General features: G+C 33.9%; 5 protein-coding genes across 6 annotated transcripts; 1 reads left to right on the forward strand and 4 right to left on the reverse strand.

The window, feature by feature from the left end:
* Positions 1 to 1296: 1296 nt before the first annotated feature.
* Positions 1297 to 2435, reverse strand: LOC131845019 (cuticle protein 16.5-like). The gene is made up of 2 exons (XM_059194036.1): positions 2344 to 2435; positions 1297 to 1950 (listed from the first exon to the last, which is right to left on the reverse strand). Exons 1-2 carry the CDS (start codon positions 2353 to 2355, stop codon positions 1348 to 1350), a joined length of 615 nt encoding a protein of 204 aa, XP_059050019.1. The 5' UTR covers positions 2356 to 2435; the 3' UTR covers positions 1297 to 1347.
* Positions 2436 to 5814: 3379 nt separating this feature from the next.
* Positions 5815 to 6692, forward strand: LOC131845020 (cuticle protein 38-like). The gene is made up of 3 exons (XM_059194037.1): positions 5815 to 5826; positions 5913 to 6355; positions 6521 to 6692. Exons 1-3 carry the CDS (start codon positions 5815 to 5817, stop codon positions 6690 to 6692), a joined length of 627 nt encoding a protein of 208 aa, XP_059050020.1.
* Positions 6693 to 8644: 1952 nt separating this feature from the next.
* LOC131845004 (calphotin-like) lies at positions 8645 to 13322 on the reverse strand. The gene is made up of 5 exons (XM_059194015.1): positions 13285 to 13322; positions 12421 to 13159; positions 10247 to 10289; positions 9443 to 9473; positions 8645 to 9359 (listed from the first exon to the last, which is right to left on the reverse strand). Exons 1-5 carry the CDS (start codon positions 13294 to 13296, stop codon positions 8682 to 8684), a joined length of 1503 nt encoding a protein of 500 aa, XP_059049998.1. The 5' UTR covers positions 13297 to 13322; the 3' UTR covers positions 8645 to 8681.
* A 2846-nt stretch (positions 13323 to 16168) lies between these two features.
* Positions 16169 to 17218, reverse strand: LOC131845021 (cuticle protein 16.5-like). Its single transcript, XM_059194038.1, has 2 exons — positions 17130 to 17218; positions 16169 to 16746 (listed from the first exon to the last, which is right to left on the reverse strand). Exons 1-2 carry the CDS (start codon positions 17139 to 17141, stop codon positions 16183 to 16185), a joined length of 576 nt encoding a protein of 191 aa, XP_059050021.1. The 5' UTR covers positions 17142 to 17218; the 3' UTR covers positions 16169 to 16182.
* A 939-nt stretch (positions 17219 to 18157) lies between these two features.
* Positions 18158 to 22564, reverse strand: LOC131845023 (prisilkin-39-like). Of its 2 annotated transcripts, none has more exons than XM_059194039.1 (2): positions 22533 to 22544; positions 18158 to 18547 (listed from the first exon to the last, which is right to left on the reverse strand). In XM_059194039.1, the coding sequence occupies exons 1-2, from the start codon at positions 22542 to 22544 to the stop codon at positions 18158 to 18160; spliced, it is 402 nt and encodes a 133-aa protein (XP_059050022.1). The 2 variants fall into 2 exon arrangements, with proteins under 2 accessions (XP_059050022.1, XP_059050023.1); XM_059194040.1 differs by lacking the exon at positions 18158 to 18547 and adding an exon at positions 21842 to 22099 and having other exon boundaries at positions 22533 to 22564.
* Between the last annotated feature and the right edge of the window lie 640 nt (positions 22565 to 23204).

Consider the following 23204-nt stretch of genomic DNA (forward strand, 5'->3'; position numbering starts at 1 on the left):
AAATTGAATTCAATTAACTGATTATGCAAATAAAATAAAACAAACAGACGGTCTGACGTCCGTCTGTATAACATTTTCATATATATAATATAAGTAATGTATATGCCTGTTTGTAGGGATTGATCAGTTTGCGTTACGACAACTTATCAAATTATTTCTAATGGAGAATAATAGAATAGCTATATTTTGGTGGTCACTACATTCTCCTTAATTTTAATACTTCATTACACTTCATTATTTTAAACTGTATCTTTATAATTATTTACCAGCTCAGAATAAGAACTAACAGTTCTTAACCCGAAAGCACTCCTCTTTACGTTAGGTTTGACATAAGAGTCTGTAATAGACCTACATTCATAAAGGTGTTTTAATTTCATTTCATATGACTGAAATTGAACATATGCTAAATGTATTCAATAATACGGAAAAGTTGATTAGGTTTTAGCTCTTTATCACGTTATATTCGATCTGCTTCATGAATTGTGTACTGAGAGACGATCCCAACGGTAACAGTGACAACAACTAGAGTGTCAGTTGTTAATTCTTTTAACTCCTATCTGGGCTTACAATACAGCCGTGATCCAATGATTTTATTATCTATCCATAGAGGAGTGTACGTTGTAAATTCGAATTCGACGACCTCGGTGGTCTAGCGGTCAAGCACACCGCTTTACGTCCGGTGGTCGCGGGTTCGATTTCTCGCACAAATATTTTGTATTTATGAGTATGATTGTTTGTGTCGGTCTGGGCGTTTTTAACGTATAATATGTATGTATTTACGAAAAAAAGTCTATGTATTTGTATCAGTTATCTAGTACCCATAACACAAGCTTTAGGTAGCTAACACAGCGCAATCTAGATCCATGTTAAGCTCCTGAGATTATTATTATTATTGATATGTTTTGTTTTGTAAGCTTTTTTTGCCGAGTTTTTATACTTTGCGGCGTACCACTTACGAGTCAAAACCAAATAAGTGCAGTGTGTGTGTACTGTGTATGTACGTCCGTGTGTGTATGTGTCAGTGTGCGTGTGTGAGTGCGTTATTATTATTATTATAAATTAATAGTGCAGTACATGTTGCAAGTCAATGGATGTAAGTTCTTTACGAAATATTAAGAAGTGTATTTATATGCACACTCTTGATGAATGTTTATTAGTTTCGATATAGAATACATTATATTTGTAAACAATCTATTATTTCTGATATTTCAATTTGATGATCTAAAATAAATACGTATATAGAATTTGGTTATTTTATGTCAAAATTGCGATAGATAGGACAAAAATGAATAATAATTTATCACAGGTAATTGTTTTATTATTTAATTAATTTTAAATAGATTACATTTACCAACCATAGTTGGCACCGTGTCCGCTGTAGGCGATCTGTGAAACAGCGGGTGCGGCGTATGTGGAGATCGTTTTAGCGACCACAGGGGCAGCGGCGTAAGCAGCTACTGGAGCAGCGGCATAAGAGGCCACAGGTGCTGCGGCATAAGAAGTTACGGGGGCGGCGGCGTAGGTCGCAATGGGAGATGCATGAGCGGTGTGGGTCGAGTAGGAGGATACAGAAGATACGGCGGGAGCGATGGTCTTAGTCACGATGGGGGCGGAGTATGCGGCGACCGCAGGCGCAGAGTATGCGGCGACTGCAGGAGCAGAGTACGCAGCGACGGCTGGTGCAGCGTAGGCAGCCACGGCGGGAGCAGCGTAGCTTTTAGCTACGACGGGGGCGGCGGCGTAAGTCGTGATGGGAGAGCCATGGGAAGTGTGGGAAGAGTAAGAGGAAACTGAGGACACGGCGGGAGCGATGGTCTTAGTCAGGAGGGGCGTAGCTGCGTATGTTGCCACTGCTGGGGCAGCGATGGCGTGGCTGGAATATGCCAGAGGTGCGGCTCCCAAAAGGCCACCAGCATGGGCAAGACCCACGGCACAAAGGGCAACGATCAGCTGAAATTATAATAAAAATGATTACTATATATGTACCTATAGTTTAATATATGTATATGTACATATACAATTTAAGGCGCCTATGAATGTTTGAAATAATTTTTTTGTAAATTTCACAATGAATCAAATTTTTAACAAAGAAGTATTATTATTATACATAAAATTACAATAAGTAGTATAATCAGTCGCACATACAAAAACAGAATAATTCCTACAAATAACATCCTCACATAATTACAGATAGATAAATCCCTAATTTAAGTATAAAATTGGAAGTTCTTAATTTTGAGTTAAATTTGTATTTAATGTAAAACACCCTTACAACAATTAAATAAACAAATCATGTGTAAGGTAGTAGGACCTACACTTATTAAAATTAATCCTGAAACATACCTTGGCGTACATGTTGATGCTATTAAAGTTGGCAACTGAATAATTTCGTCAAGTAATGCTCTGGTTTTTATACCGAATTACCGACTGTACTGTACATTTCACTTTCATAATACTACGAGTATTAGTCCATGAATAAAGATAAATCTTTAAAATGATGTATCGATAGTATTAAAATATCAAGTCAAAGTTCTTTTGTTTTTATTTATAAAATTATTATCTGAAGTAATTGCATAGTTACAATGGGTACCTAGTGTTTTTCTTTTTAAGAAAATTTGTTAAGCCAGGCCTGTTCCCTAATACACCATGCAATCTGTTGACAAATAATTCTAAGTTAAGTTAGTTCAGGCACAATTCTTTTATGTAGAAGATTCTATAATAATTCCTTCACGACTGCTAGCCGAGATGGGGTAGTTAGAGGTTGAGTATTGTAGAGTTAACAATTGAAGACTTTTAAATTATTTTGTTATTGATTCTTTATGGAAACTTGAAAATCTATACTTAATATGAACAGTCCAACACAATATACATTCTTTATTTCATTATTTATTTATTTATTAGGTCACCAACAAGGTTTATACTTACACAATTACTTAGCGCAACCTTAATTATTGGCAACTACGACATTTATATGAAACATTTGTGTTTATAATTAATACAAAAATTTATCATGAATAAATAAATAAATAGATCAAAATTCTATATCTACCACTATTTTGAAATTAATATATTGCAATTAGTTACAATTGATGAAAAAATGTATTAAGAATACTGAGAAATATTTATTCATTCTGAATGCATAGTGCAAGTGGACCTAAAAATGCAGATTAATTTATTACCTGAAATTTAATTGTCAAATTTAAATTGTCTGGTGAGATATGCAATATGGTTATGTATATCTTATACTATTTTATACTGAATACGTATACTAGAAATACCTACGTTTGTTTAATATGCGATTTAATGTAAATTTATGAATTAATGACGTCAGGTCATTTTGCGGCCTTGGTGGTCTTGCGGTTGAGCACACCGCCTTCTCGATGGCAGTGAGTTCGATTTCTCGCACGGTGCAAACATTTGTATTCACGAGGATGATCGTTTGTATCGATCTGGGTGTTTTCTGTGTATAATATGTATTTACAAAAAAAAAACTATGTATTTATAAGCTACCTAGTACTTTAAGCTTATGATTTATTATTATATTATTTAGGCTTTCCTAAAATATAGATGAATAACTGATCCGTTAGTAGTAATCGAGGACTGTTTGTGGGAAAGAGTATATATATCTATATTTTTTACATAATACGCCCCTTGGTCCACTAGATAGTAAACGGTAACTATCGCCTTTATAGAGTAACTGTACCACGGATATCACGTCATCATGTGAAGGCCGTGATGACATCCACTTACGTGTTGCCATTCCGAAGGACTAAAATTATTATACCTCTGTACTCTGTAATTTCACTGCCTTGTCAGCGGAAATTGTCGTGATGAGACGTAGAATCCAACGTAAGCAGACGATTTTGTACAAAGCAAACCTCGATGATTTATTTTGACAATGAATTCAGTAATATGTAATCAGTATCAATATTTTTGGAAGTACATAATATTAGAAAGTAATGAAAATAGTTTTTTAAATTAAGAAACAACGTCTTTGCCTATAAATTTCTACTATGTCATTAAAAATAAACTTTGTTGCAGTAATATTATAAATATTAATACTATTGACTTTAGACCCGGTAATATTATTTTTCATAAACCTATAACTATGTAATATTATCATGTCTGTGCTATAACTAAAAATCTGTTGAGAATTAAATAGAGAAGTTGGAGCAATATTTCGTCATAGTTATTATCATCACTATTCGCTTTACACAAATATAAATTACATAAGTATTTAAGAATGCAGTAATTTTGAAATTATTTGCATTTTTATGATGATTAGATTAGTCATAAATTTTAACTGCAATGAAAAATATAAATATATTATTTACTTATAAATAATTAAAAATAGTCAGAATTCTGTTTAAGCATATATAGGTACTTAATTAGAATTCTGACCAAATCATGCAAAAGTCAGAAAAACATAGTGTACAGAATATTTTGTTGTTATTTGCATATTATATAAAATATGTAGTTTATTAATTCAATAGTGACTATTCAAAAATCTGCAAATACTTTACAGTTTACAATAGTAGTAGTTTCAATTTAATATTATTAAATTATGAATATAATACGAAAGTAAGATATACTAGTACTATTTACTAGTAAATAGATTAGTAATTCACAAAAGGTCCACTGCTGAACAGTTCTCTCCTCATAATACTTAGTTGTAAGATTTCTTTCCATTACCTATACCTACGATGGACAGGAAGTTTAGAGCGGGTATTAATTTATTTTCTATATTTTTAAATCCTATATATTATCCTATGTTCTATATTCGTTCTTGTTATGCAATCGCCTTATCTTTTATTAAATTTCAGTTGTTTTGTAAGAGAGGATTTTTTAGTTCGTATCGTTTTGACAGACATTCTTTTAAATTTATAATGTTAGTATGTTTGGATCCGATTTGCAGACAAATAATAAGTAGGTTTATATTTGCTTACAATTTTATAAGAAGATATAAACCAATTTGATATTTGTGTGCTAATCGTTTCTACTCTTTGACCTATTTTTTTTTTCGTCTAAATCCACGTGTAGGTAGATTTTTTTGACACACGTATAAAATTCGTTAATAAATCAAGAGTGCGTAATAAATAAAGAAATACCTATTCAGAGCCAAAAAGGCATTTTCGCATAAACGAGAAATATAAATTTATTGGAATAAATATTAGGCAGACTGTTTGGTGGGTGGCTGCACGACTTTATTATTCGGTTTGATTAGGGTTGGTTATATTGATACATGTGTTTGTTTAAGAGAAAAAAATGTTAATATTGTGCTACATAAAAAAACCATTTAGCATGACTACTGGTAAAAGTTATTCCATTAGTTATTTAATTGATTTATAATTAGCTAGGATATCCGCCTTACATATTATTATATTAAGCTATTATTAGTGTTTATTAACTTACCTATACCTACTACAAAATAATAGTTGAATTTGGAAAGTTTCCTTTTTGAGTTAGTATAATTCTATTTACAATTTCAAACAGTTTTACCAGTTTGTTTGGTTTGCTCAAAATATACATATGTGTTAACTTATATTTTAATCAGAGTATTAGTACTCTGATTAAAATATAAGTTGACAGCCCTAATTAGCAGAAAGAATTCACATAAATATCGTGGTTTTGGCGGATACAATTATTAATCTTATTTCAATGCAAAGAAGACAAAATTTGAAGAGACGCGTTTATTAAAAATTTGCATAGTGTGCTAATTTAAAGATGTATTAATTCCAGTTTTTAGGCAATGGTATATAAAAGTGAGCGTACTGAACTTGAACTTATTCTGTCGTCTAAACACAAAGATCGAAGATGTACGGCAAGGTACGGGTTTTGTGATACAAGTTATAAAGGAGCAATTGTATTGTGTGTTTCCTGTGTTATATAAGTAACGTTATTTGTGATTACAGTTGATGGTACTCCTGTGCGCGGCGGGCATCGCCACCGCCAGTAGCCAAGTCGCGGTCACTGGATATTCTGCGGCCCCCGCACTCTCTTCTGTTTCCTACGCGTCACAGCCACGAGTTGTGTCTACGTACGGCCCCGTCGCTTCATATCCCGGATCAAGCGCCCTTTCAAGGGCATACACCGGTCCTGCCGTCACGACTTACTCTACGGCACCAGCTGGGAGAACGGTGACTAGTGCTCCCCAGTATTCCGCTGCTTATACCACTGCTCCAGTTGCGTACTCCACTCAATCGTACAGTGCTGTGCCTTCGGTAGCTAGAAGCAGCGTGCCTGCAGTGTCTTACTCGTACTCGACCCCTGCTGCCATACCTTATTCTGGAACTTCCGGATATACCGTAGCTGCGCCATACTCTGCCCAGCCATACTCTGTTCCAGCATACGCTACGTCTGTATATTCTGCGCCCGCCTACTCGACTTCCGGATACTCTGCTCCCACATACTCTGCGTCGGCATACTCTGCTCCCACATACTCTGCGTCGGGATACTCTGCTCCCACATACTCTGCGTCGGGATACTCAGCTCCCGCGTATTCTTACTCTGGATACTCTAGTGTTCCAGCATACAGTACAGTACAGGCTTATTCTGGTGCTGCATCTTACCCCAGTGGTTATTCTACTGTCATCCCAGGATACTCTGGTTATCCATCTCCAGCGCAGTACTCATCTGCACCAGCCGTGTCTCAAGTAAGCTACAGAGGTTCAGACGGCAGCTATTCTTATTAAGCACCAAATACGATACCAAACCTGCAAGAGACTGTAAGAACGTTATAAAATTGTTAAATAATAAATACAGTATAAATAAACGTATTAAAAACTTAAGACTTATTATTATATGTTTTCGTTATTTAAGCGTGAAATATTAAATAACATTACATCCGCAAAAACACAAATTCATCTTATTATCGCATATTTCAGGACATACGTATAAATTTACATATATGAATTCTTTCTTGAGTTTTCTGTTTTAAATGAAAGCTAAATTTCGTAAATTGTTAATACATTGATAAAAACAATGAAATGCTTATTTAACTCAGATTTTCCACTTCAATAGTATTGAAAAAAGTAATATAGTAACGCACATAGTTAAATCAGAGCGAACAGATTTATTTTTATAATATTGTCTTGGATTTGATTTCCACGTTAAAATGAAAAGCGATTACCGCGAAAACTAAATTTAGACAATTTATTCATGTTATATTTTACTTGACAACCTTGGTGGTATAGCAGTTTAACACGAATTCACCTTTCGACGTTCGTGGTTTTAATTACTGCATTATAATGTATAATTTGTCCTCATATATATTGGCTATGTTTGTTGAAAGTTTTATTTTAAAACATTTATGTGTATTGACTATCTTCAGAATGAAGATGGATATATAAATTATCTTGGTCAGTAGGATGAAGTCCTTAGCAAAAACTATTATAGAAATAAATCAGCTGTAATCAATCAATATATAGACAGCCTCGGTGGTCTAGTGGTTTAGCACACCGCTTTACTATCCGATGGTCGTGGGTTCGATCCCTCGCACGGTACAAACATTTGTATTCATGAGTATGATTGTTTGTATCGGCCTGGGTGTTTTCTATGTATAATATGTATTTATTTACAAAAAAAATGTATCCATGTATTTATATCAGTTGTCTAGTACCTATAACACAAGCTCTGCTTAGCTTGGGACTAGATGGCGCTGTGTGAATTGTCCTAAAATATTATTATTATTATATATATTAATAAATCAGCTGTAACAAATCAATAGTTGACATATGTCAAAAAGGACATTTTTTGACTTGGTTCTGTTATGCATATGAAATTTTTATAATAGGATATTTATTCACATGTAAACAAATTTTGACATACAATTTAAAAGGAAATTTTCCAATCACGGAAGGAATCAAAGAGGGAAGTTAAAACCTATTTGAGTAAGTCTTATTTTCGATGACATTTAAAATTAATGTTTGTCTATTTCGGTATATTACTACTTTTATGTAAATTATTAAGTAATGTTAATTTGTATTTAAATATCAATAAAAACAAACCGTACTACTTCGTCGATAAGATTTAAAATGTTCTCTCTCTCTATGCTGAATATTACCATTATAATATAATTGATACATGGTACAAAACCAGGACATAATATTATAGTGTCTATGTGATCACGATGATTTAGTTTAAGACTAGAAAAATTAAAAATAAATTTAATAATAATGTAACTATGCGTATGTATGTACGAGTTGGTCGTAAATGTTAGTGATTACAATACGGGTATATGGGGGGAAGGGGATTGTTAGCAATGTGAACTAGTAACTCCTATTGCTAGCAATGTACCATGTTAGATCGACTTCCACGTGGTTCTCCCTGGAAACCATCGTGATGAATTCTTGGTGAATTTGTCACGATGGATTAAATGACCTGACCTTATGCTCATCTTGTCATCCTCCACTGGTTTCCCGCCAGCGTAAACCGTTAGCGCGGGCGGGTGCACCATTCCATTATCATACACAAAAAAAAATACGGGTATATGACGCACCATCTGCTTTGACACCTATACAGGTTCATCCACTCTCCAGCATAAATCAAAAATGTATGTAGGCATATTATAAATAAAAAATATATTTATATAAAATAAAATGATTTTATTTGTACATTTTCTTCATATAAATTAGTTCACAATAAATATTATAATTTAGTGTAAATTTTAAATATACTCATATTTACCAGCCGTAGCTCGCTCCTAGTCCCGAATATGAGACATGAGAGACGGCGGGGGCAGCAGAGTAGGTTAGTGCAGACTTGAGTACAGGTGCAGACGCGTAAGAGATGGCGGGTGCGGCAGCAGCGTACGATACAGCGGGAGCAATAGTTTTAGTAACTAGGGGAGCAGCAGCATAGGTCGTCACTGCGGGGGCAGCATAGGTCTTAGCGATCAGGGGAGCTGCAGCGGCGTATGCCAAGGGTGAAGAATGGGTTGAGATCGATTGGTAGGAAACCGCAGGAGCCAATGTCTTGGCAACCACGGGAGCTGCGGCGTATTGTACAGCGGGGGCTGCAGCATAGGCTACTGGAGAGGAGCGAGTGGAGATCGATTGGTAAGACACAGCGGGAGCCAAAGTCTTAGCAACTACTGGAGCCGCGGCGTATTGGATAGCGGGAGCCAAGGTTTTAGCAACCACTGGAGCTGCGGCGTATTGGACAGCGGGAGCTGCTGCGTATGCAATAGGAGCAGAGTGTGTCGAAATTGACTGGTAAGAGACAGCAGGAGCGAGAGTTTTAGTGACGACGGGTGCAGCCGCATATGTGGTAATGGCTGGAGCGGCATACGATGCTACGGGAGCCGTATGGAGAATGTTCCCAGCGGAGGCGATGCTCGCCGCGCAAAGGACGACTACGATCTAAAATGAGAAAATTAATATTAACTTTGTAAGTTTTTAAAATATTTGAATATTTTATCACTGAATCCGATAAGCAACTGTACCTTGGTGTACATGTTTGTGTTGTTTGTTGGTCTTGTTTATAATATTTCAATAACGTTTTCTTTCGCTTTTATATAGTAACCGAAAACCGGTATTGAGGTTATAATTACGTTTAGTTAGTTGATTACCCTGCTGCAATGTCAAGGCTTCATACTCCATCCGAAACGATCGGATAAAGGTTACCTACCTTTGTAATAATTTGTTAAGTGTGTAATTTACCTTTCAATAACTACTATCTTCTACATATGATATAATCAAATAGATAATATTGGTAAAACTTAAATAAATTATTAAGCTAAAAGTATAAAAGCTGATAAAATGAAAGGATACCTTAGCTTTTTCTCGTATTAGGTGAAAATACGAGAAAAAGCTGAGAATGATCGCGACCTTGAGTGCTGAAATAAAAAGAAGTCTATCTATCTGCGAGTTTTGATTCCACAGATAAATAATGGTTTCAATCTTTTTGCGCCGACAGATAAAAATAACAATAGAGAAAAAATCTGTATTGTCAGTAAAAATATAGAATTGTTTGCATTATAAGTGTCTACCTAAAACCTTTCTAGATGAAGTTTCTATATGTTAGAATCTTAGTATTATAATAGCTTGCTATTTTAACGTTTTACTTTGAAATCATAGAATATTCTCATTTTAATACATAAAATGTTAGCAAACAAAAGTCATTTAAAATTAATATTTTACCAAATATGATTGTTTTATATTTCAATATAATCTGTTAGCTAGGAATTAGACCTAGCTCTATGCTTGCTGCCCAGTAGTAGCAACATACCTATTATATTCATACGTACGAGTTCAACGGCACAAAGATAACAGAAATCTTGATAGCAAGATCTTGAAATAAAATCATCAATAAAATAAAAATTCATAATACTCATTTCATAAAGCAGCAACTTGGAACATTTAATTTCTTTTCATTTATATAATTATAATAGTAATTACAAACAAGTGTCCTTTGCTATATGTATATTTTTAGGCCACGTGCGGTGTATACGTTAAGTCATATTATGGATTACGAGTCGACCAACGGCCTTAAGATATCCGTCCTCTGAATAAAGTAGCAAGTTACAATCCTTACTAATATTGTTTTAAATATGTTTAGTAGTAACCTAATTAATAATTAACTACCAAGGTTGATTTCCAAAAGTTTTCTTTGGTATTCAGCTTGCTTTGTAATCTATCAATTGTAGAGCTAATCCTCTAAATTACCGGAAATAAACCCATACAAAATGATTACCATATTATATGTTACATAAAGAACTACATTAGTTCATAGAAAAACTGTGTTGCAGTTCTTTGCACCCATGTCCATAGCATTTAATTAAACATTTAAATAAAAAAACAATAAATATCTTCCTAAAAACTCCATTTTGAGACAGACAACCGATAAAAGATAGTGAAATGAGTGTGCGTGAGAATGCGTGTGTGCATGTAGCAATCATCAATGCTTGAATGGTGTTACTGATGCTACCTAATAACGGATGTCCGTGGTTCTGTTTATGTTTATAGGCGGCGGTTGCCATTTATGATCAAGTGCGCTGTTAGCTTGTTGGACATTCCAATTAAATGAAAAAATGCGTTGTCAAGACAGCATATCATAGTATCAAGGTATTATTACATTCATTTATTTTATAGAAGAAACAAGCAGTCGAAGTAGCCTTTAGAAACAAGTAGTTTCTAAGGCCTACTTTGATTGCTTTTTTGTTAAAATACAGTCTATGGACATCCTCGTGACATAATCTATCTTCAAACATTTCAATAAGATCTGATCAGTCGTTTTGTCGTAAAGAGACAACAGACATATATACATTCTTCCGCGTTGTTTGATCTTAGTATTCATGAACTGATTTACTTTTATCTAGAGGGCATCATGTTATAGTGATTTACTAAAGCTAAACCAAAAAGTTTGTGTGTCAATTTATATTTTTAATTAACTCTCCGGTTATGGACAAAACAATATAAAACCAAATTAATTTGGGATGTAGCCATAGACTCTCTCCCTACCATGTTGGGTTTTATTGATAGTTTGTATTGGTCTGGGTGTTTTCTGTGTTATTATGTTATATTACGTGTGTATTTACAAAAAAATGTGTCTAAGTATGTATATTCGTCAGTTGTCTAGTAGCTATAACAAAAGCTCTGCTTAGCTTGAGACTAAACATCGCTGTGTGATTTGTCCTGTGATATTATTTTTATTATTATATTATATTATAAATCTATTTATGTTTCTTATTTTATATCTCAGTAGGCTCATAATGGACAGCATATCTGTGACTTTCCATTCCCACGAATTGTTACAGAATAATATGTTATGTCTTGACCTTCATATACCGTATGTTTTTATTTATCACCATTTGAGATGTTGACAATTACAAAAGAGTGGACATGTAAATATGTAGTTTAAAGACATAAGCGTTAGGACCAAATGTGTTTTTTACTTTATTACAAATCTGGATATTTTTTTATATTGGACATTATTATTGCCGTTTAGATCTCAAACTAGCCAGAACTATTTGTTCTGAAGTATCAATACCAATATATATATATATATATATAGAGTATTATTTAAAAAGATTTCATGTAAATTGGGCGAAATGTAATGATATCGACTAAGTGTGAGTGAGACGAATTTGCGCTGGTCAGCTAGTAACGCAATATACCTACTTACAAAATTTATATTATAAGATTAATAGCTCACTAATTAAATAACTCATTAATACTCATCAATATTAATATTTGTCTCATACAAGAAGTGGACCTGCGACAATCGGAAGATGAGGCAGCATGTTAAACATCACTACGAACGTCTTCGTATTAGACATGTATCAGCATGTATAAAGAATTATTTGGATAAAATAAAATAGTACATGTTTATTCAAAATTTATATTTATTATAAATATAATAAATTAGTCATTTGCGATTTGGTTCATAGTATAAATAACAATTAATCAGTCATTTACCAGCCGTAGCTAGCACCAAGGGTAGAGTAGGATACGTGGGAAACGGCGGGAGCGGCGGAGTAAGCGACCGCGGATTTCAGTACTGGGGCAGCCGCATAAGAGATAGCGGGTGCGGCAGCGGCGTAAGTCACGGGAGCAACGGCTTTAGTGACCAGAGGAGCAGCGGAGTAGGTAGTCAAAGCGGGCGCAGCATAGGTCTTGGCGTATGCCACAGGAGCAGAGTGAGTGGAGATGGTTTGGTAAGACACTGCTGGGGCTACGGCTTTTGCAACAACTGGAGCTGCGGCATAAGAGAGTGCGGGGGCAGCATAAGTTTTGGCAATTACTGGGGATGCAGCGTAGGCTACAGGGGCAGAGTGGGTGGAGATCGACTGGTATGAGACGGCAGGTGCGAGTGTCTTGGCGACTACAGGTGCTGCGGCGTATTGGACAGCGGGTGCGGCTGCAGCGTAGGCTACTGGTGCAGAGTGGGTAGAGATTGACTGGTAGGATACAGCAGGAGCCAATGTCTTAGCAACTACTGGAGCCGCGGCGTATTGGACAGCGGGAGCGGCGGCAGCGTAGGCCACAGGTGCGGAGTGAGTGGAGATCGACTGGTAGGAGACGGCAGGGGCGAGTGTCTTGGCAACCACGGGAGCAGCAGCGTATGTAGCGACAGCGGGGGCAGCCGCGTATGTCACGGGAGCTGCGTGGAGCAGATTACCAGCGGAGGCGATGCCCGCGGCGCACAAGAATACTATGACCTGTACAAAAATAATAATAATCCGGTTATAATAGTCGTTGACCTCAAACAGGGAACAAATCTCTTCACCATAATAGTATGTGGGTGTTCAAATTATAACAGAATGATTAAAATGTAAATATGTACCTTGGAGTACATGTTTGTGTTGTACGATGGTATTGATTGTAATGATTTTTGAAACACTTACTTTCGCTTTTATACTGGTACGTTGAAACTGGTATCGATTGGGCTATAGTGGATCACCCCGAGCGTTGGTTTTTGCAGCAATGTCAAGGTAAGGCTCCACCCAATGTTCAATTAAACTCGTGTAATCAATGACTACGGTGTGGGCTGTGAATATATTTATGGGCCCAATAGGAAATCATTATCGGAAGTATATCAAAATGTAAATTAAAGTTCATTTATGGTATGTACCCATTGTTTTAATTGATGCGGATAAAAGATTATAGATATGGTTGCTTTTTTGTGAAATTAATATGTGTATTACAGAATTTAATATATACATAGGTTTTAATGAAAGACACTAGGCACAATAAATGCGTTAACAATGTTAATTGAAGGAAATAGGAGGAGGTCCCAAATATTATATCTGACCTAATTAAGTCATGAAAATAGTCTACACTTGTCCTCAAATACCAGTTCTTTTTATTTTATCTACCTATCACGACAAGAGACGAGTCTATTCCCTTAACAAAGCATAAAAAGTCTACTTATTTTTCTTAAAAAATATCCGTTGGAAAAGTAAAGTAAAAATCAAAACAATAATATTAATTAAAAAGCACTCAAGTGAGGAAAATTTCCATGAAAATTCATTAATACTCCCTTTAATTATAACAGCAATGTTAAAAACGGAATGACAATAAACTCTCATTTCTCGGACCTTTAACGGTTTTGAAATTTAGCTTTTATGTGACAAGTGTTATATACATTTGTGGAGAGATCAGATTTAGGCAAAGCTGTGCCCGAGATTTCGCCCGCGTGAATTTTAAAGCCAATGTGGTATTTTGATGTGTAAGCCATATGTAAAGTTTCAATAAAATCCATTTCGTAATTTTTGCGTCCATCATCCATATGCATACATCCACACTCACAAATGCAGTATTAGGATCAATAAAAGTCCATACTTATTTTAATTTCAATATTACATCTACATTACGTACAGCCCTTTTGAGTAAACGAAGATACTTTTAATATTATTTTAATTTATTCGATACAAATTTATGTACTTAATACTTATAGAATTAATTATAGTGAGCACGATTTTTTTTATTATTTTATTCGTCAAATGGAGAAGTAGGAATATAATAATGGAATACTACCTTAAAGATTAGATATAAGTGAAGACAATAAAAATAAACATAATTAAAAACTGACTTTAAATAAATATGAGTCGACAATAATTTGGATTAGAATAGAATAGAATAGAAAATCATTTATTCAAATAAACTTACATTGAAGCACTTTTGAATAGTCATTACATTTTTTTAATCTACCGCTCGTTTGGAAAGCTGTCTCATCACAAGAAGAACGAGCAAGAAACTTGCGTGTTGATTAAAGAATGTACACCAACTTGGTGTGTCCAAGTTTGCTTGCATTCTTTAATCCAAAGGGATTATTTTATAATACTTTTCCTTTTAATTTTATCATGATTGAAGTCCATCTATTTCTGTTACAATTTTTTTTATACTGTATATTGTATACATAGGAACTATTTTTAAACGCAAATATTCCGAGCTGTTGCTGTAACTCTCCGTACGTATTTTGGATACTAATCATTATGCGCAATATCATAATTCTCGATTTTCAAAACAGAATTGTGAATATTGAAAAAAATTTATTGCTCTCCAGAGGCCGATTAACGTGAAATTTTTCAATATAGTACCTGCCTACATATTATGATCTGTTCAGTGAGACAGGTACAGTACTCTTATTCGGTCTGTTAAACATTAATATATATACTATATTGAGAATTTTATATTAAGGTGATAACTGCTAAATTGCTGGTTATATTTGCATGTCATTCGATGTAGGCAATGTTGCCCATTTTAAAACAAGGACTCTATTTGACATAATCGAAAAATTCGTAACTCTAACGGTCCCTCTCTGGTTTAGAAGTTTAGTATACCGCTTTACTTCCGACATGTATTAGATTTCTTGTATGATACAATATTTGCATTATTAACTGAGTATAATTGTTTCCATTTATTATTACTATACTATAATTTTGAGTCTCTCTTATAAGTCACAAGTTGCCTTATTGTTATTGTTTTAAATGCTTTAAAAATAAATGCTGATTAAATTAGTAAATATGAAAACATTTACGCCCATTGATTTTATTATTAAAAAAATAAAAATTACAAGTAATTTAGTTTCACCTCGGACATTGCGACTTATTATTATATTCAATCAATATTAAAATCTAATCATCTCATGACCATTTTCTGCTACATTTCTTCTAATAATTAGTAAAGAAACAGAGTAAGTATTTATAATTAATATAAGCACAGTTCAATACAAGTTTGCTGTCAGATAATAAAATATGGAAAAATAGTATATGTTTGTTCAAATTAAAATCTTAAATAAAAGAAAGAACGTCAAATAAAATTGTTTTTGCCAAAAATGTATAACAATTTATCACAAATATACACAGTACGTGCTATGCTTATTAATGCGAAATTTCAAGATGTCTGTTTGTGATCTTTTCAAATTATTTAAAAAAATATAATTTTTTACTTGTTGATGACTACTTCTTTTAAATTATACTATATAAAAACTGGGTAGAAAGATACCTATTAAAGCATTTTTTATTTTGAATGTAAGTTTCCATCGGTATTATGAATATACTTAACTTTTTCGTTCGAAAGTAAAACAAATTACTGTAATAAAACATTTTACTCTACATAACCTTTTCTTAAACTTACATATTATAAGGGATGAATAAAAGTAATGTATATAAATTTATACCTTTATTTACATTTTATAAATTATTTCATTTGGTGCAAATAAATTATAACAATCGTTAGTTTACCAGCCATAGCTAGCTCCCAAACCAGAGTATGCGACGTGGGACACAGCTGGAGCCGCGGAGTAAGTTACAGCAGACTTGAGGACTGGAGCAGCCGCATAAGAGACAGCTGGGGCAGCAGCGTAAGTCAGAGCTGGAGCGATGGTCTTCGTGACTAGGGGAGCGGCAGAGTAGGTAGCGATGGGGGCAGAGTGAGTGGAAATCGACTGGTAGGAAACAGAAGGAGCTAGTGTCTTGGCAATGACTGGGGCAGCTGAGTACTGGACAGCTGGGGCAGCCGCGGCGTAAGCAACAGGTGCTGAGATTGATTGGTAAGACACTGCAGGAGAGAGGGTCTTAGCGATAACAGGGGACGCAGAGTATTGCAGAGCAGGTGCAGCTAAGGCTACTGGTGCGGAGTGAGTGGAGATTGACTGGTAGGAGACGGCAGGTGCGAGTGTCTTGGCGACGACGGGAGCAGCGGCATATGTGGCGACGGCGGGGGCAGCAGCGTATGAAAGAGGAGCCGCGTGCAAGAGGTTGCCAGCGGAGGCAATACCCGCAGCGCACAGGAACACGACGATCTATAAAAAAATAAATTAAGGATTAAAATTAAATTCGACTAATTATTTAGTACCATTGAATAGTAACTATTGTATATTGTATATACAAAATATAATTGTAATGGCAAAATAGATCAGCCATAAGTGGCAACTGTTGTCACTTAGCATCAGATACAGCACCACGTTTTTAAGTGACGTCCTAGTAACCCTAATCTCTTGCCGTTCTGGAAGACTGTAATATCACTGCTACATTTCATATCTCACACTTAAACCAAAACATCGCTTGCAAACGAAATTTTTTGGCAACTAAAATAGCCACCTATATACGTGTCTATATACATGGGTACCTCACACGTTGACAACTTTGTACAATAGTCAACTTTGATACACAAAAATAATCCAACCTTAGAATACATGTTTGCGTTGTCCGTTGGTATGGTTAATAATAATTTTTGAAGCACTTGCTTTCGCTTTTATATGAGCATACTCAAACTGGTATTGGTATTAATTTTGAGTGTTGAACACCGCGGGCGTTTTCGCTTGCAATGTCAAGGCGAGGTACCACCTTCAATAAATGGTTAATTGTGTAATTGATATATACACATGAAGCAGTCGTTAACGTAAACTATAAGGAAATCCTTCTCGGAAGCATTTTTATATTATCCGGAATTTGCGTTTTTATGATATATAACTGTCTGTTTATTGGTTTAGTTTAGAAAAATCTTTAAATCATCTCATGTCAAGTAAGGTAACGCATACAAAAATATAGTATGATAATCTGTAGGTACATGAAACTATGCTTTGTTTTGCTACTTGGAGTCTGCGCCGTCATTGTAACTTCTGCAATCTAGACATTGACATAAGAACTTTTTATCTAATAAATAGATCGAATACATCCAGCAAGCGATTACAACAATACCGTAACGATTGTTCAATTTTATTAGCCAATATTTTAAGAAGTATTATTTTAGATTATTATTTCGAGTGCATACTAACTAACTTCGAGATATAAACGTGAAGTCATCGCTCAAGAAATTTATCAACCAAATCAGTTTTTAATTTTTTTATTTAAAAAATAGCCTGTTTGCGTTGTTGTACATAAGATAATTTATTTATTTATCATTATACACAATATTAAAAACACATTTCTATATTTAAATACCTTTAGTACATTGTTTGTAATTAGGGGTTTACTTACACTAATTACTATTTTTTTTTACAATATTTATAATACAAATACTATCTTTTATTATTTTTTTTTTGTAATTTTGGCTTCTGACATTATGCTATAAATAGTGATGTTTTTGATTCAGATAAAGAAAATTAACGATGAATATTTTGTAGAGTGGTAAAATTAAAAAGAAAACACAAGCAGTTGTAATAAATCATAAATAATTTATTGGACCTCTAACACGTTTCAAATTCACTAAATTTACCAGTAATTGTTGCCATATCCGTAACCACCATAGGCTGAGGAGGCGTATCCAGTAGCAGGGGCGTGGATACGGTACTGTGAAACGCTAGACACAGCTGGGGCATAGGAATGGCCATAACCGACCGATGGATACGAGTGGGCATAATTAACGGCTGGAGAAGAGATTTCCTTGACCACCGATACATGGGAGACAGCAGAACCACCAGCTCCATATCCGCTGTACCCGCCATAACCGCCATGTCCAGCGTATCCAGCATATCCACCATATCCGCCATAACCACCATAACTGCCATAACCGCCATAACCCCCGTATCCATTGGATCCGTAGCCAGCGTTTAGGAGAGCTCCAGCACGGGCCATGGCGACAAGACAAGTAATGACGGCGATCTGAAAATTGAATTTGTGAGTAATTTTTTATAATCATTCAATTTATACAATTAAAATAGCATTTTTATTTTAAATTCATAAATTATACTTTTATTTTAAATTTCTTTATGTATTACGAATGTTTTTGTAATAAAAAGTTAAAAAGAGAACTAAATATTTCTTTAAAATTTTTAAATGGAAGATTGTAAAAGTAGAATTTGATATAATAATTCGTTTTAATTATTATGTTGTAAACTTACTTTAGCGAGCATGTTTGTTGATTACTTTTCACAAGTGATGAGTACAATGTTTTTGTATGTATTGTTATACGCTTTTATATCAAAATCGTAGGAAATGAGTACAATATTTCAAGGTTCAGTTATAATATTTTAGAAAACGGAGCGTGACGAGTTTTAATTAATCATATTTATGGCGTGTATGTACACGAGTTAGCGAGTTTGTCTTATTAATTACATTCAAGATACTTAATTGGCTTAAACATATTACACATTTGAGACATACTTAAATAAGTAATAAAAGTAAACATTTCATCACCATAATGGTACGTATTATAGAAAGATAATTATATATGTTTATTAAAAGAATAGAGTTATTTATTTTCTTAATTCTAAGATAAGTAACATAAAATCATAATAATGAAGCCTACCTACTACCTTTAATTGTGTAAACTATATATATGTATTTATATATAGCCTGCCACATAATTAAAAAGAACTATAATCATAACATAATCATTATGTTTTTGAAACTCTATATAAACATATGGCCTTTAGACATTAATTTGTAATAAATCTACCAAATTATAACTTCAAATATTACTGTCAATACTCGTAAATATAAATAGAGCTTTCATTTGATATTTTTCACCATTCAAGTGTTACAGATGATTATTTAGGTGACTTGATACTTCTAAAGAAATTAGTATGTGCATGTATTAATAATATCTCAGGACAATTCACATAGCGCCTCTAGTCCCAAGGTAAGTAGAGTTGTTTTATGGATACTAGACAACAAATATAAATATAGACTGATTATTTTAGTAAATACATATCAATAACAATCATACTCATAAATACAAATGTTTGTATTGTGCGAGGAGACGATGCCGCGACCATCGAACATAAAGCGGTATGTCAAACCACTAGATCACAGGTTGTCAAATTGGAGTTAATAATGTTCTTAATAAGTATATCTATGGGAGACAGCCTCGTAGATGAAGAAAAGACTAGCGCAGAATCCCATTCAATATCGAACTCTAGGGGAGACCTATGCTGGACAGCATGAGAACTTTCAAGTACCGGTGTCAAGTAGTTAAATTAGATTAAGATAAATATTATGTAAGAAAGGTTGTTAAGTAAAGGCTATTATTATTATTATAAGTATATGTAATATTATCTTATCTGTGGTAAGGACGATGATGTTCAAGTATTACTAAGTACTAAGTAGAGCAAGAAAAGTTAAGACGTACACTATATATTATATAATAATCGTAAAAGTGAAGTCGTGTAATTATTTTCAATAAAAATTAATTATAATGCTTGATGTGACAGGCGAATATCGATAATATGAATAATATATGACCAAATTATTATACAAAAGAATAATATTACTGTTTTTATTTTATCACTTCATTACAATAATCAATTATATAATATTAATAAATAATAAATTGATATAAGTTAATTAAATATGTGTCGTGCGAATGTTTATACGCTACTTAGCCAAATAAATTGATAATATCCTTACTAATATAATAAATGTGAAAGTATGGATATTTGTTATGCTTTCAAGCAAAAACTACTTTACTTTTTTATTAAAAAAAATAAGTAAGTTATAAATCAGCGGCATATAGCAGTCAATAATAAAGTTATAAATCAATTAATTGACGATATTAACATTTTGCTACTTCAGCGCCACCTAGCAGCCAGTAATAAAGTTATACGAGCGAAGCCGCGGGTAAAAGCTAGTATTGTATAAAAGGGAACTCGCTCTTACATTTACATAAGAAATGTTTTCATTACAAGAAGCGGGTCCAGATTTGACTATTTCTTATTATGAATCGTAATCACTCGTAGTTTTGTTGTTGTGATGATATCTATTGAAGCAATTTATACCAACATACACAAAATTTAAGAAAGTAACGGTTGTCAAATTTCTGAAAATCTAATTTTTTTCAGTGGTTATTAAAGACGTTTGTGAAGACATTTTTCTAGTTTTCCCACTTCTCTTGTTATGTTTTAACGAATGTTTATATATCATATTCTTTTATAAATATTTATTTAAATACATAAGAGCACCAAAAAATATGTTGTGTATAAAAACAAAAGGAAGGAAACTCTTTCATGGAGGCTTCATATTGCGGGTATTTGTGTTTATCGATTAATATATTAATTATATTTAAAACATAAATAAAATAGCCATAATTTAATACAGGCTATTTTATATATCTTTTTTATTATCTATACTTTTTTATAATTTATTTTTAGATATGACCATACTGTGCCTTTTAGCTCTTTTCTGGTGATCTTGATGGAGATGGTACCCGTATGTAGATACATACGAATAAAATTAACAAAACACCTCTGTTAATTTTATTCGTGGCATATAGCCACGAATAAATTGCATGCATGCATTTTTATAAAACAGCAATGGAAAATAAGATTGGTAAATTAAACATGGTAACCGTTGTATACGCCGATAAGAGGAGCACCTCGGACTACCACCTAATAGTGTGCTGCCCGTGAGACCTCCAATACGTTGCCGTTCACGACAACTAAGTACTTATTTCAGAGTTCTCCAAATCTTCGCTATTAAAATAAACGAGTATACTCAATACTTAATTAAAATTTAAGAGTCGAGGCTTTTAAAATCTGAGTGTATTTTAAACAGTAGTGTCTCTTGCACTTTATCAATGTGGAGTGATTATTATTTGGAACTAATTGGATTTGGAAAGTTATTCGTGTTATATGAATAACTATAATAATAATTACAATAATAGCTTTGATAAAGATAGATAAATAATTGAATCTAATAATATATAATATTATTATTACCTTTATTTGTTCATATTGTTTTTATACTATTAAATGGTAGATATGCACAAAATATAGGTATGTGCAAGGAATGAAATAAATGAAAGTTACAAATAAGTAACGTTCAAAATAGTCAAATAAAACATAAAGTAACTAAGTTACATATATAAAAGACTTTATTATTTTTTTATATACAATGTTTTAGGTGAAAAAATTCGTAGACACTCTATTAATGGATAAAAAAATATTTACAGAAATTTATAGAAAAATTAAATCATTTAACATCGGTTATTTACCAGCCCAATCGGCCGTATCCGTAACCACTGAGGCCGTATCCACCATATCCGGCATAGGCCGCTGCAGGGCTGTAGCCATAGGATGCGGCGGACACGAGGGGGGCGGCTCCGTATGCTCCATACCCTCCATAGCCGAGGGCGCCGTAGCCGGCTGGCCCGTAACCGAGACCCGCATACTCGACGTTGGCGTGGGCCAAAGCGAAGAAGCACAGAACGGCAACAATCTGAAAAATAAATAGGAAGATATAAGTACACGTACCTAAAGTGTTTTAGAGGAATACACAAATTATTAATGGTGTGTTTATCAGCCTGATCGATCCCCCCTTCAATTCAAACGGGGATCGAAATTAGGACGTCCTGAGCCGAGGTTTGAACCCCTAGCGGTAACCTCAGACTAAAGTCGTATCCGTCAGGCGGATGTTGGCCTTCAGCCACTCCATAAGTGCTTCTGCGAGTTTGGAGTGCCATCTGCACTCGTGCCCTATCGTCCGGTGAAGCTGTAAAAGCCAGCTGTGGCCAACAGCATTAGAGTAGTCCGAAAAAAACCTTTCCAATATACTTACTAAACAATATATTTTACACGATATATTTTATTGTTATTAGGAATTGCTGCCATTTACAATGCACTTATTTGTTAAATAATTATTTTAAACTTACCTTGGCAAACATGTTGTTGGTAGTTTTTTGGTTTGTTTCTACTAGTAGAATGATTATTGTAGTAAGTCATCAGTTTATATATGTGTAAACGAGTATACTAATCCAGGAAACTGGACAAATTTTCAAGGTTTCAGGTATAATTTATTAACAAAACATATTATTCTAGAGCCCTGATTTTAATGATAATTACATTACCAGCCTAATTTAATATTTTTTACCTACATATAAGTTAATTAATTGCCTAGTTTTATTGTTTACATGAGTACATTAACATCTAATTAATACTATTATTATAACCAAACTACATAAATAGGAGAAATTACTAAAATATTTTGACGGTCTCAGTGGTTTAGCGGTTTAGTACACCGCCTTATTTTCAATGGTCGCGGGTTCGATCCCACGCTCTGTACAAATATTATGTATGTATTCACATAAAAATAGTTTAGATATTTACTTAATAGTTGTTTACATATTTACGTCCATTGATTTAATATCTACAGCATTCTTTTTAACCCAGTCACTCCTTATTACCTAAAAGACTGTTTCACATTTCTCAGCGAGAACAACAGCCACTCCTCGCGTAATGTTAACTATCTCCGTCTTAAATTTCCCTCTCATTCCACTTCCTTCTATTCTAAATCCTTTTCTGTCCAGGCCGTTTGGTTGTGGAAC

The sequence above is a fragment of the Achroia grisella genome, unplaced genomic scaffold (genome assembly GCF_030625045.1).
Source record: "Achroia grisella isolate CSIRO2021 unplaced genomic scaffold, CSIRO_AGI_Agris_v1 utg445, whole genome shotgun sequence".
NCBI classification, from domain to species: domain Eukaryota; kingdom Metazoa; phylum Arthropoda; class Insecta; order Lepidoptera; family Pyralidae; genus Achroia; species Achroia grisella.

Bases quoted from the DNA above. Each gene is read 5' to 3' on its own strand.
- LOC131845020 (XM_059194037.1), top strand. The intron at 6,356-6,520 runs GTCTGTATATTC...TGGATACTCTAG, and splicing joins TCTGTTCCAGCATACGCTAC to TGTTCCAGCATACAGTACAG.
- LOC131845004 (XM_059194015.1), bottom strand. The intron at 9,474-10,246 runs GTACGTATGAAT...ATTATAAACAAG, and splicing joins ATCTTTGTGCCGTTGAACTC to ACCAACAAACAACACAAACA. The intron at 9,360-9,442 runs GTACAGTTGCTT...TTCTCATTTTAG, and splicing joins ACACAAACATGTACACCAAG to ATCGTAGTCGTCCTTTGCGC.